This window comes from Chlorocebus sabaeus, chromosome 7, assembly GCF_047675955.1.
Source record: "Chlorocebus sabaeus isolate Y175 chromosome 7, mChlSab1.0.hap1, whole genome shotgun sequence".
NCBI classification, from domain to species: domain Eukaryota; kingdom Metazoa; phylum Chordata; class Mammalia; order Primates; family Cercopithecidae; genus Chlorocebus; species Chlorocebus sabaeus.
The window spans coordinates 46,077,365-46,091,880 of record NC_132910.1 but is presented as its reverse complement, the minus strand read 5'-3'; the positions used below and the strand labels follow the sequence as shown (position 1 = coordinate 46,091,880).

Genomic DNA, 14,516 nt, shown 5'->3' with positions numbered 1-14,516 from the left:
TAAACCTGACTGCCCAAAGTTTTTAGCCATTATAATTAATGGCTGCAAAGTTCCTGAAATAAAACATATGGATAAAAGGCTGCATTCTTCACGTTTTGAGGAACATTTAGGAGAATTTATATAAATTGCTTTAGAAGAGAAATGTGGCCAGGTGTGGTGGCTCACATCTGCAATCCCTGCACTTTGGGAAACTGAGGCAGGAGGCTCACTTGAAGCTTGGAGTTTGAGACCAGCAACACAGTGAGACCCCCATCTCTACCAAAAAAAAAAACAAAAAAAAACCAAAAAAAAAAACCAAAAAAACCCCAAAACTTTGGCATGGTGGCATGCACCTATAGTCCTAGCTACTCAGGGGTGTGAGGCAGGAGGATAACTTGAGTCCAGGAGCTCAAGGTTGCAGTGGGCTATGATCACATCACTGCACCTCAGCCTGGGCAACAGAACGAGAAACATAATTACAGATATAATACTTTTGCTAAGGACAAACAGGCTTAAAGTACTAAATCTATTTTATTGTACAAACTTCATATCGGTGTGAATACTTCAACTACTACATTTGGATTAAGATAAAGCAGCAAAGAAAGTTATGGGGACAAATCTACGAATAACCATAAAATACATTTTGATTCCTTATTTTAAAAATCCTATAATACTTCATTCTCATTAAATCAGAAGAAAGGCTGATACTGAAAATATCAATGGATACTAGGTCGGGCGCAGTAGCTCACACCTATTATCCCAGCACTTTGGTGGGCTGAGGTGGGCGTATCACTTGGGGTCAGGTGTTTGAGACCAGCCTGGACAACACGGCAAAACTCTGTGTCTATGAAAAAATACAAAAATTAGCTGGACGTGGTGGTGTGCATCTGTAATCCTAGCTACCAGAAGGCTGAGGCAGGAGAATCGCTTGAACCCAGGAGGCAGAGGTTGCAGTGAGCCCAGATCGCACCACTGGACTCTAGCCTGAGTGACAGAGGGAGATTCCATCTCAAAAAAAAAAAATAAAAAATAAAAAAATAAAAAAATAAAAAAAATCAATGGATACTAATAGTCCCCCTGATAAAAGACAAATGTTGACAGCCCCAACAAGGCAGAGATCATAAGTGAGATTTTCTGGTGTGAAAAACAACTGGCTCAACTGCAAGAGGTGTTCTTGTTAAAAACACTGAGGCTAATGTTGTGCTTGTATAAATAACTGGGCTACATCAAAGTGGCACTCTTGGGGAGATAAAGTATTATAATTCAACATCTCAGGAAATATGTTCTCAATGGTATGGTAGCAATTTTACACATACTAAATTGGGTAGCAGTCATGGCAACATGCTTGCATACTATTGTGTGCAGCAAGTGCTTTCTTCTCTGCCCCTTCCCCAGCCATCTCAAACAGATGGTGGCCAAGAGAAGCATAGAATATGTGCATTTTGTCTGTCAAGCTCCTTATGTTGAAAGCCTAAACAACAGTCTACTCTTCATAATCCAGGCATGAAATCATATCCAACAGAAATGGAGAAAGTTAAGCCAAGATCTGGGATCAGAGGAAAGCACATTCTGGAGACGTTTGTGCAATTTTTAAAAAATGAAATCAAGGACTTTTTTTTTTACTCAGTGATTAAAAGCAAATTGGACAGATTAAACTATTACCATTTCTCTAAGCAGTGGAGAATGGTGGTATGTACACTAGAAAGCACTGGAACAGGTGCAACCAAGGCTAAGTATCAAATATGTCCACATCTTCAGATGGCTTCAGGAGGCTAGCTTCTTCCATTAGCCAACCAGCCTTTCAACTTTAAGAACCCAGATTAAGCTGGATCTACAATATCTTAATTAAAATGAGTGTGGGGACTTGGATTATGTTCAGTTCTTTTTAATTTCCTATATCACACATAATCAAAATTCAGTACACATCGACTTGCCTTTTTGTCCTAGCTGACCTTATATAGAAAACTTCCATTTGGTCAGAGACACAAGTAAAAGAGACCCAATATGTACCTTGAAGATAAAGATATGAGATCTTAACATATCTGGTTCTACCGGCATTTAATTAAGTCAACAAATTATTTATCACAATATACACAGAATTTTCTTTCTTTCTTTCTTTTTTTGAAACTAAGTCTTGCTCAGTGCAGTGGCACGACCTCGGCTCACTGTGACCTCCGCCTCCCGGGTTCAAGCAATCCTCCTGCCTCAGCCTCCCAAGTAGCTGGGACTACAGGCATGCGCCACCACGCCCAGCTTATTTTTGTATTTTTAGTAGAGACAGGGTTTCACCATGTTAGCCAGAATGGTCTCAATCTCCTGACCTAATGATCCACCTGTCTCGGCCTGCCAAAGTGCTGGGATTACAGGCATGGACCACTGTGCCTGGCCCAGAATTTTCTAAATCATCTTAATATCACTGTTCCATTTTCCACTTACAGTGGGAAGACAAGTCTACGCTTTTATTGTAGGAGGCCAATGTGTTTCATTTTCTTAAAAAAAAAAAAAGGAAATAAAGAATAAAATTAAAATATTTTTAAAAAAACAAAAACAAAACTGAGAAATAATTCATGACCTCAGGAATACTAAAGATCAATGGTAAACTCATATAGACTTTGTAAGCTTAGAATATATTTAAAATATTAAATTTGTACAATTTTGCTCATATTTGGATGAGAAAACCATAAGGACATACATTCAAATCATTTTATACTCATATTATGTCTAGAGTTCCGACATGTCTTACTTCCAAAGTCACATGAAAGCTAAATGGGTTTGGCTTTTACCATTTTCCCACCAATTTTCAACCATTTATATAGATGAGAAAGCAGCCTAATTTCAGAAATAAAGGACAAAGGTACTTATGGTTTAAGTTGACCATATAAATAGAGTTCTAATCATGTAGGGGAAAAAAATGAAGCAGGAAAAAAAAAAAGAGAGAAATTTTAATATTTCTCCATGTCAATATCCACAACATCTCTAATGATGAATACAAATTATTGCAAAATATAAAAACTGGGATACACCTTACATTTCTATTACTATCACTAATTCCCTAAGATATCTCTCAATTAAAGTCATTAGCTCTCCAAAATAAATGATACTTTATCATTTTTCAAAGTTACGTTTTAATTTAGTATCTTTTAAAAGCAGAGTTGGTAGGTCAGCTATTTTATAGTGGAAGAAGAAATACATCTAGCATAAAATCTAAATTTCAAGATACACAGGCTCTTAGTTCTGGGCTTTCTAGCTGTGATGTTAGATATGTCAGCATTCTGGGTCTTAAGTTACCTCATTTGTAAAACAGCAATAATAACTACCTCAAAAGGTGAGATGATAAACTAGTAAAAGTGTTTACTTACACTTCCTTGAATCGGTAAGAAATGCTTTATAAGTGTCAATTATTATTACACTCTGACATAAGATCTTACATAGTTAAAAAATAAAACATCCACTCATTCAACAACTACTTAGTACATACAATGTTTTAGATGTAAGAAGTCTTCTGGTGTGGAAGATACATTTAAGGGTAAGATATCTGCCCAGAAAGAGTTTATCTTCTTAAAGGCACTACAGACAAGCAAACAGACAATCATAGTATCTCAGGACTAGTGCTACCAAGGGTGTTGATGGCTGTCAATAAAGTCTGCAACTACTATGCGGAATTATCAAGTATCATTATTCTTATTCATGCGTTTGAAAACCAGTGTTAACAAAACTTTTTCTGTAAAGAGCCAGAGAGTAAATATTTTAGGCTTCGTGGGCCTTACAGACTCTTGCAACTATTCACCTCTGCCACTGTGGCATGAAATCAGCCATAAACAATATGTAAACAACTGTACCATAGCTGTTTTCCAACAAAACTTCATTCACAAAAATCAGTGGTGGGCCAGATGTGACCAAGGAACACTGTTTGCCAAACCTTGGTTTAGACCATATGCATCAATTAATAATAACAATTCTTTACGAAAAGCATATATGAACAAATATAGATGTCTGCCTTATAAAAGGTTTAATATTTTAGTCTCAGAATGAGAAGAAAACGGGGAGAAAGAATAGCTTTCACAGATGAGGCCTTGCATCAGCACTGGAAAGCTTCCAACACGGAAATAAATTTCAATGAAGGAACAATTAGAAGAAAAGAAAACAGGCAATTAATGGTTGTTACTTTTATTTTTTCCCGAGAATCAGAAACAAAAATCTACTTGTTATGTAAGGGGATGGGCATATTTACATGTTTCGCACCCCAGTTTTGACAATGGACAGCTCCAGTCAGGGCTTTATGGCAAGTGGGATGTTTAGTTTAATGATGTCAAAATGCAGGGGAGCAGATGGCAATAAAACATTATTAGAAGAGATGAAATACACGCAACTGGTAGCAGTTTACTTATTCATATAAAAATTTTAAAATGGAACCAATAAATCTATCCATCTTAGCTAAGCAAATCTAGTTATCTCGATTTATTACTGTAGTGCAAAGCCTACAATGAAATTTGGGACGGTTGTAGAAACAGTAATTTCCTTTCTCACCCCTATCTCCCTTAGACTTCAAATAAAAGATAGAATTTATATCCACTTATAACTGAGATGCACATCATTCAGTCTTTGATCTAATCAAATCTCACAAATATATTTGAGTCTTTCTCAAAAAAAAAAAAAAAAAACACCAAAACAACATATCAGATCTCTCCAAAGCTCAGTCCATAATGAAGTAAATAAGCTTTTCTTTATTGCTAAATGTAGCACATACCAGAAGCAGGGTATGATCAAAAACAAAAAAAAAGCATATTAACTAGAATCTTAGCTAAATGATCTAAATTTCAAAAATGGAGTTTAGATGCAAAGAAAATGTTACTTGAAACAGATCTTAGCAGTTGTCAGTCACTTGAAGCTCCCTATTATCCAAGGCAAGAATCCTTTCTATCCCATCCGTAACAGATATATGTTCACTGATATTGTCTTGTGACTCAGGAAAATACAGTATTCAGAGTCAAAACAGCTGGGTTCAAGTCACTACAGAACTGTAAACAATTCTTTTGATTTTTCTCAGAGGCAGTTACCTCATTAGATAAATAATGCCCATTTACATTTTAAATTTTAATGACATTACCTTATTGTGCATTCTTATAAAAATATCTGTTACAACTGAAAGTATTATAAAAACAATGATTACCACTAATCAATGATAGTCATCATTCTACTGTTAAATGTCAAATGTTTGTTCCTTTTAGGCCACCCATTGTATTCATGAGTTCCCAATCCTCAAATAGGGATGGTGAGAACCCCTCAGATGAGGTACAACAGAAGCAAAAATTAACTATTTATTTTGAAAAGCAAGTTTGTGTTTTTCCCCCTTTTCGTTAGATCAAAAGAAATTTACACTGTCCCCAAAAGACCTTCAAATGGTCACAACTTTTATATTTATAGCTTACTTGTATCATGCTTCTTCAAAACACAAAACAACTTGTATTCTAAAAAAGAATCATAAACTTTTGTTTTTACATTCTTGTCAATTAAGAGCCTTTGTCTTTACTACATATCCAAACTGTTTCATAGAGAAAAGCAAATCACTAAGATAAAGCTTACATACTATCACCTAATTCACATAAAGGGAATGGTGCCTTAACAAGACTGTAGGGAAATTGGTATCTGTTCAATACAGACTATCAGAGGTTAAGAATGTCTAATATTGGCCGGGCGTGGTGGCTTACGTCTATAATCCCATCACTCTGGGAGGCTGAGGCGGGCGGATCACGAGGTCAGGAGATCAAGACCATCCTGGCTAACACAGTGAAACCCTGTCTCTACTAAAAATACAAAAAAATTAGCCGGGCGTGGGGACGGGCGCCTGTAGTCCCAGCTACTTGGGAGGCTGAGGCAGGAGAATGGCGTGAACCCGGGAGGCGGAGCTTGCAGCGAGCCGGGATTGAGCCACTGCACTCCAGCCTGGGTGACAGAGCGAGACTCTGTCTCAAAAAAAAAAAAAAAAAAAGTCTAATATTAAATGATAAAACACTACTGCCTTGAGTATGTCGCCATAATATCATATCAACTAATATCAATATACGCTTTTATTTTCCTCAGTAGAATGCCTGCCTCCATGGACACCTTTAATAATAAGAAAAAATCCACTAATTTCTTGTCAACACCAGGGACATGAGAGTAAACAGGCCTCAACTGGGAGTTGTGTGTACACATAATTAAAGAAAGTATGAAGGTAGCATTCTAATATGCTATAAACTGAATATAATACTCCACTGGTGTTTTAACAGAGGATACACAGGTACTCTACAGGGAGTCAAGCTCCCAGGGAGGGCAATGGTTAAAACCAGCAGCCCAGTTAGGTTAAAGTATAAATACCCTGCAGTCACCCTGCCCAGGGAATTGTCTCCAAAACACTGCCACTGCCACCGCCCAGCGCAATATTCATTATCATATCTCCAGATTGGATTACCTGAATAACTTCTTAAATGGTCTCCAGGACTCCAATCTTAATCTCTACAATGAAGTCATGATGATCTTTTAAACACATTAATGCTATAATAATCTTTTAATAATGCAAGTCTGATTTTGCCACTTCCGGCTTATAAATCTTTTAATAGTTTCCTTTCAGCATCAAGTCCACACTCTTATATTCAAAGCCCCCATTAATCCACCCAATCTTCTCTCTGGGCCACTAGACAGTCTTGAACATACCGAACTACTTGCCTTTCCTACCCAAAGCCAAATTCTCTCAGTTTTGCCTATGTTGCTCCCTCTACAAATTGGCCTCTTCCTAAAAATGTTCAAGCGTTGTTGACTACATGTGATTTTGTTTTAGGCACAAACATTAAAATATTATTCCTGCATAAAATCGGACTTCATTATAAACAAACACATACTTTACCTCAAGATTGTATCCTCAGAACTTTAAGTCTTTTTCTTCCCTTTCCACTGATCCGCACTTCCATGCCTCTGACCTGGGACTCATAGTCTGATTTGACTCTTCTTTGCACCTTTTTGATAATTTCTATATTATATACTGGTGCTTTGCATCCGAGTTAATTCGTCCACAATGACAAAATAGGCGATCCCACATTCCTAATATTTCCTCTGTATTCCACTGCTTGGTTCCTTATATGCAGTAAATTATCACATTTTTTTAGATGGGGGTCCAGCTCTGTCACCCAGGTTGGAGTGCAGTGGCACAATCCTGGCTCACTGCATCCTTTGCCTCCCAGGCTCAAGAGATCTTCCTATCTCAGTCTCCCCAGTGGCTGAGACCATGGGCGTGCACCAACATGCCCAGCCAACTTTTTTTTTTTTTTTAAATTTGTGGAAATGGGAGTCCCACTATGTTGCCCAGGCTGGTCTCAAACTCCTGACCTCAAGCAATCCTCCTGCCTTAACCTCCCACAGTATTGGGATTACAGGTATAAGCCACAGTGCCCAGCCCTCATACTTTTGAGAAAAAAAAAAATTCCTATCATAGGGCTTTACAACTATTATTATTTTTTAATTTCTGAAAATAAATAATGTATTACTAGTTATAGTACTGCTCATGTTCACAATCTTAATTCTGAAGAGAGTTAAATGCTTCAAGGAGAGTGGAGCTCCCTTTTCCTTAGCAACATGCTTATTTTCTAATAGCAGCCTTTGGCAGACAGTACTCCCACCTTTTCAATGACTGCTGTGGGAATTTCAAGTTTGGTAAGAGGACAGAACAATATCTTGGCAGATGAATTCTGCATCCTTCAGATCGTATGATGTCCTAAATAAGACAACTGACTTCTCTACCCACTCACTTTCTCGGGGACATTTACTGAGGGCCTATAAACTGTGCCAGGCATTGTTTAGGTGCCATAAAACAGAGATCAGTATGAGTTGGTCCCTGTCCTCAAAGGAATCTAAAAACAGTCATAAAAGACACCTATGTAAACAATTAAAATGAACAAGATGAATGCTATAATAGACTATTGAAATTTTCTGGGAGCATTGAAAAAGAACAGGTAACAAGAGGGCTCAAGAAAGCTTCACAAAGGGGGAACAACTGGTCTTAAAGGATAAAGAGAAGTTTGTCAGGAGTAGAAGGGATGGAAAAGCATTTCAAACAAAAGGAGCAGCTTGTACAAGGCAGAAAAGTGTGTGCCAAGGAATGATATGAACTCATGAACTTCAGAGTGAGTGGACTATGGGGAACAGTATTATAAAATGAAGCTGGAGGAGAAGGTTGGCCTGAGATTGCAAGGGGACCAAAAGTTCTGTTAAGAAGTTAAGCATTTTGACCGTGGGCAGCAGACAGCCCCAAACATTTTCAAGCAGGGATGTCATACGACAACCAGTTTTTGGATGGTAACAATGTAAGTTATTAATGCCATTAAGAAAAGGAATAAAGGCATAGAAAGTTAACCTCTGAGTATCCTCTAAGTATCTGCAGCCTAGTTATATCATTTGATTTCACAAGAATGCTATAGGAGAAGTTTTTAAGGTCTTTATTTTAATAGTTAAAGAAATGGAGGCCGGGCGTGGTGGCTCATGCCTGTAATCCCAGTACTTTGGAAGGCCAGGGTGGGTGGATCATGAGGTCAGGAGATTGAGCCTGGCCAACATGGTGATACCCCGTCTCTACTAAAAATACAAAAATTAGCTGGGTGTGGTGGCAGGCGCCTGTAGCCCCAGCTACTCAGGAGGCTGAGGCAGGAGAATCGCTTGAACCCAGGGGGCGGAGGTTGCAGTGAGCTAAGATCCCGCCACTGTACTCCAGCCTGGGCGACAGAGTGAGGGAGAGGGAGGGAAGAAAAGAGGGAGGGGTGAAAAGGAGGGAGGGAGAGAGGGAAAAGGCTCACAAAAATGCTAACCTTCTGAAATTCATACCCGCAAAGGGTAGGCATTTCTATTTTGGGGGGCCACCACCAGTCAGAAAACTGGCTCAATTAACAATGGGTCCAGATCTTCCAAAGCGTTGCTTATATTCTAATGAATTAATCATTCTCATTTTGTATACGATTAAACTAAAATTAGAAAACTGATGTGTTCCAACATACAAAGGCTCTTCATGACTTTATGACTGAAGTTTTGAAAAACATTTCATTACATTTGTAAGATAGTAATATTTTATACATATATTTGTATCTAATGAACCAAATTTACCTAAGCTGGTATCCATAACTTAAAGAGGAACACATGAACACATGATGAATCCGCTATCATCTTCTAAATCAAGACTTTTTCATTTGCATCAGGAAGCTTTTGAAACTATTTATCTAAGATTAAGAGTACATTCTGAGATGATTTTGTTGTTATTGCCTTCAAACTATGGTATTCCATTGTGTAGGGCAGCAGAATTTGAGTGGCTGGGAATTTTGTATTTATTTTTAAATTTTCCAAAATAGTACAAAATAAGTTAACTTTGCCACAACATAATAACTGATTAAATGCCTGCTTATAGCACCTGGAGCAAGATAAATAAGAGCTCAGTAAATATTTTCAAAATTGAGCTAAGAATTATGATGTAATTCAACTGTGACTTCACAACAGGAAAACAATCTTTTTATAATTTTGCTTTATAATGTTATATAATGTATAATGTTTTATACTGTTGCAGTTTTGCTCATATAAAATTCATTTATATTTTCTAGAAAAAGCGTAATGTTTTAAATACTAACCATGTGACTCATTATTATATTTGCTAATATTGGCCTACTTTGATTCTTCTCACAAATTTAATTAGGCTTGGAGAAAGCACTCCATCGCCCTCTTGTGGTAATTTTGCTGTACTATATATTCGCCAAGAGTTCAAAAGAAATGAATTTTTTCTTTCCACTTAAGAGGCAGAGCAGTATTTTAACCATAAACTTCTGAACTTCCAAAAGCCGTATATAAACTTTCTGTCCTCCACTGTCCATATACTTTGGCCTTCTCTTCAGTTTCTACCTCAGAAATTTAGTCTTTTCATTGCTTTTTACAAAACATTCTCCTGTTAGCTTCCAATTACCATACCAATAGCATTTTTCTGAAAATTACTTTCTGTATTCAAATGCACAAAAAAATTACAGAAAATCTTCATCATCATACATAGGCTTTAAATAAATAGAAATAACTCAAAAATGTATTGGGCTGAGCTTGGCATTTTTTCCCCAAGAGAATAGGTTATGCTAAGTCAGTTAATAGTCCAGAAATTTCAGAGACTAATAATATTAGACTAAATATTTTAAGTTTTTAGAAGTAATAAAAGTCTTTCCTCTAAAATAGTCTAACTCATATGCCATGGCTTGTCCTCTTTCCAACACAACAGAAATATTTCTTACTTCTTTTTTTTTTTTTTTTGAGACGGAGTCTTACTCGCCACCCAGGCTAGAGTGCAGTGGCGTGAACTCGGCTCACTGCAACCTTTGCCTCGTGGGTTCAAGTGATTCTCCTGCCTCAGCCTCCCGAGTAGCTGGGACTACAGGTGCCCACCACCACACCCAGCTAATTTTTCTTGTATTTTTAGTAGAGATGGGGTTTCACCATGTTAGCCAGAATGGTCTCGATCTCCTGACCTCGTGATCTGCCCGCCTTGGCTTCCCAAAGTCCTGGGATTACAGGTGTGAGCCACCGCACCTGGCTAGTCTTTCTTCATTTTGTAGATCAGAAAACTGAGGGTATCAAAGAGGCTATGTGACTTTATTTAAAGCTGTTAATCTGTAGAAGTCAATGACAACTCAGGTTTCCAGACTGAGGCCAAGCTGTTCCATCCTGCTGCTCAAATGCTCTTTCTAGTGCTGTGTCCTTCTTCCCCTATGCTACATAAATTGTGAGAACAAGAATTGGAAGATGCTTTCTTCAGTAATTGTTTGATGGCAATAATGTTTCTGTGGTTGTTATTTGTACGTATCATCAAAACTAAAATGTTGTATTTCCAAGCATAACCTTACAACAGTATACTTTGTTATTAAATAAGACCCAAATTTACAATTCAACACTTGCTTCCTGAGTATTCTGGGAAACAAGGAAATGCCCAATCCTACAATTATGAATAGCAAATGCAACTGTATCAAATACACACAAAGAATGTTTATGAGATGTCTCAGAGAGAAAAATAGCTATAGCTAATCTTGACAGTCCTTTCTAAATCTTAGATTATTGAGAATGGGTTTTACCAGTGAATTCTACCATATATCCCAGAACACATTTTCATAATGACACTCATTATGAAAAGTAAGAAGTAAGAGATTTTTTTTGGCTACCTGCTTGGTTTGGCCGTTGCCAGCTTGGTGACTTGATGACACCGGTGGATCCTACAGGCTTGAAGGCAGCTGCAGTTGTGAGGCTGGCTACTCCTGGTCTGCCGGAGGCTGGGCTGTCCAGGCTTTCGGGCATGCTCCGTGTGGAAGCTACTGAGGAAGTCAACTGTGGAGAAGGCTCCTGAGAGTTACTGTAAAGGAAATAAACATCTTTGGTGAAGTGGTAGCAACATAACTTAGCAACAATCCCTTCTTTTCAAAATCCATGAATCAATCAAAATCCATTGGTTAATCGATGTTTTAGAAAAGAAAATCTTTAAAGTCATGACTGAAGGACTGCCTCTCTTTAAAACAGAAAAAAAGAAAAGGGAGTTAGATTGCATTTGTTTTATGCTTTGAAAATTCTAAAAGGTCTACCACGAGAAATTAGACTATTGAAAATTTACACAATTAATCTTTTAAATGATAAAAGTTTCCCTGATACCTCACCCCTTCCCAGTTATGCTTCTTCTTCTTCTTCTTCTTTTTTTTTTTAGATACAGGGGTCTCACTATGTTCCTCAGGCTGGTCTTCGACTCCTGGCCTCAAGCAATCATCCCACTTCAGCCTCCCAAAGCACTGGGATTACAGGTGTGAGCCACCATGCCCAGTCCAGTTACTTCTTCTACTCACATACTCACTCGTTCATAAATATTTAAGCACCTATTATGTGCCAAATGTTGGTTGTGCTATGCACTGGCCACAAAACAAGAAACAAGAAACAACATCCCTTGCCTAACAGAACATCCAGTGTTATGCATTCATAATAAAGCGAAAAAAGAGACAAGAATGCCATTACCTTCTTTCAACCAGAGTTACCTGTTTAAACAGGAGGGCTTATCTATGCTAGTTCCAGTTTGGTTTTGAAGATCATATGGCCTTTATTACCAAGTCATTTGTTATTTATAATTATATATAACATCATTTCCAAAAAATAATAATTCTAGGTAGCCTAAATTATAAAATATATGCTTTGGTATGATATAATATATAGTAGTGGTTATTTCTATCAAGTAAAGTATAATAATAACACTTAAAAGTAATACTTTCAGGTTGGGCGTGGTGGCTCACACCTGTAATCCCAGCACTTTGTGAAGCCGGCTCTGGCAGATCACCTCTCTCTACTAAAACTACAAAAATTAGCTGAGCATGGTGGCGGACGCCTGTAGTCCCAGCTACCTGGGAGGTTGAGGCAGGAGAATGGCTTGAACCTGGGAGGTGGAGGCTGCAGTGAGCTGAGATTGTGTCATTGACAGAGCGAAACTCCATCTCAAAAACAAACAAACAAACAAACAAACAAACAAAACCTTTCTACTACTTAACTTTTCAATGCTGGTTGCTTAAAAAATTCCATGCACAGAAATTCAAATTATTTCAATACCTGAAATCAATAGCTGGAGGAACAGACTGATAAAGACAGGGTAATATATTAACAAATTCAATAAAATACCCTTAATTAAGTAGAAATTATTTTAATAAAAATAAATTTCAAATTAAATATTGTCCATATTATCAAGTGAACAGTAGTTTATAATTTCCCCCAGTAACTCTTAAATCTTATGTAAAACCTAACATAGTAAGCCCCAGACTGCCCATCCATAGAAGACTTAGTTGCAAAATTGGCCCTTGACTGGCATCTAGGAACTTAGCTGGTAAGCTGTGGCCAACAGTGACATAAAAGTTTCTCTAAATGCTGGCTGGGAGTGGTGGCTCACACCTGTAATCCCAGCACTTTGGGAGGCCAAGGCTGGAGGATCACGAGGTCAGGAGATTGAGACCATCCTGGCTAACACGGTGAAACCCCGTCTCTACTAAAAATACAAAAAAATTAGCTGGGTGTGGTGGTGGACGCCTGTAGTCCCAGCTACTAGGAGGCTGAGGCAGGAGAATCGCTTGAACCAGGGAGGCGGAACTTGCAGTAAGCCGAGGTCATTCCACTGCACTCCAGCCTAGGCAACAGAGCGAGACTCCATCAAAAAAAAAAAAAAAAAAAAGTTTCTCTAAATGCTAAGAGTAGCTCTCTGTGCCTTAACTGTTTGGATAAACAATACGGTTGATGTTGAACATCTGCTTTCCTTTTGAGAGTCTAGAATCTTGGTAGAAACTCACCACGAGGTGCCTATGTAACAAGCCCTTAAGAAACCTTGGGTATGTGGTCTCTACTGAGCTTCTATGGCAGCAATGCTTGGCATGTCTTGCCACATTTGCTGCTGGAGGAATTGTGCACTCCCTACGTGACTCTACTGGGAGAGGCCTCTTGGAAACTTGAGCCTCATTTCCTCCAGGTTTGGTCCCATGCACCTTTTTCCTTTGCTGATCTTGCTTTGTATTCTTTTGCTATAATAAATTTTAGTCATGAGTGCAACTATACGCTGAGCCCTGTAAGTTCTTCTAGTGAAACAATAAACCTGGGAGTAGTCTTGGGGCACCTCTGACACTAAACAGTTTTGAAAAACTATACGAATGATTTTCTTGAAATATTGCTCCCTATTCTTGTTCTCTTAAATCAAGCGTCATAGAGCCATCAGCTTTTATTATTTTTGATCAGTTTAATTAAAAAAACTAAAACCTGCTTGATAATAAAATACGCTATATAATAAAAAAACTTTAAGCACTTTAATAATCTTGATCATAAATAAAAAGTCAAAGACTGCCTCCCTCATGGGAATATTGAACACGATTATCAGTAAAGGCAACACAACAAAAAGCATTAATGGAATCAGGGTTCGAACATTACAGTATAGTGGTTATGAGCATCTTTTACAAATTATTTTACTTCTCTAAGCCTCAGTTACCTATACTTTAAGTGGGAGTAACATTTTGCTCATAAGATTTCTATGAGACTTAAATATGATAATTATGCATAAAGTCCAAGGCACAGAATATAACCTTAACATATGAAAAGGATAATTACCGTATTAAAAAATAAAAGTAAGCCTTATTTTCAACATTTTTACTCATCACAAATAAATGATTTTTGAAATACTTATATATAGGTCATTTTCATTCTAGGATTAAATTACTCTTGCAGATTTGATTTTTAAAACTAATTAATAACGTATATAATCATGGTTCTAAGAAAAAAAATTATGACCAAGCAATGCTAGGAATTATCGATGAAACAAAAATATATAGTCTGGAAAGAACAAAACCCAATCCATCACCATTTAATGTGTAGTCATCTGAAAGAATTAAAATTTAATTCCAGGAGAGCTGCCAGACAAACTGACTTAAAAGAGAGGAATTCAGTGTCAAGCTTAATATAGTTCGGGTGAAGGAACTGGTAATAGTAGCCCA

The 14,516-nt window shown here is 37.5% G+C and overlaps 1 protein-coding gene across 7 annotated transcripts in view; it reads right to left on the bottom strand.

Annotated features, from left to right (window-relative positions):
* The window catches only part of PDLIM5 (PDZ and LIM domain 5), a 211,101-nt gene that overhangs the window by 37,328 nt on the left and 159,257 nt on the right, over positions 1–14,516 (bottom strand). For all 7 annotated transcript variants that reach the window (XM_007999300.3, XM_007999301.3, XM_007999302.3 and 4 more), the window contains one exon: positions 11,184–11,371. In XM_007999300.3, the coding sequence (XP_007997491.3) occupies positions 11,184–11,371 (188 nt within the window). The remainder of the gene's footprint in view (positions 1–11,183; positions 11,372–14,516) is intronic.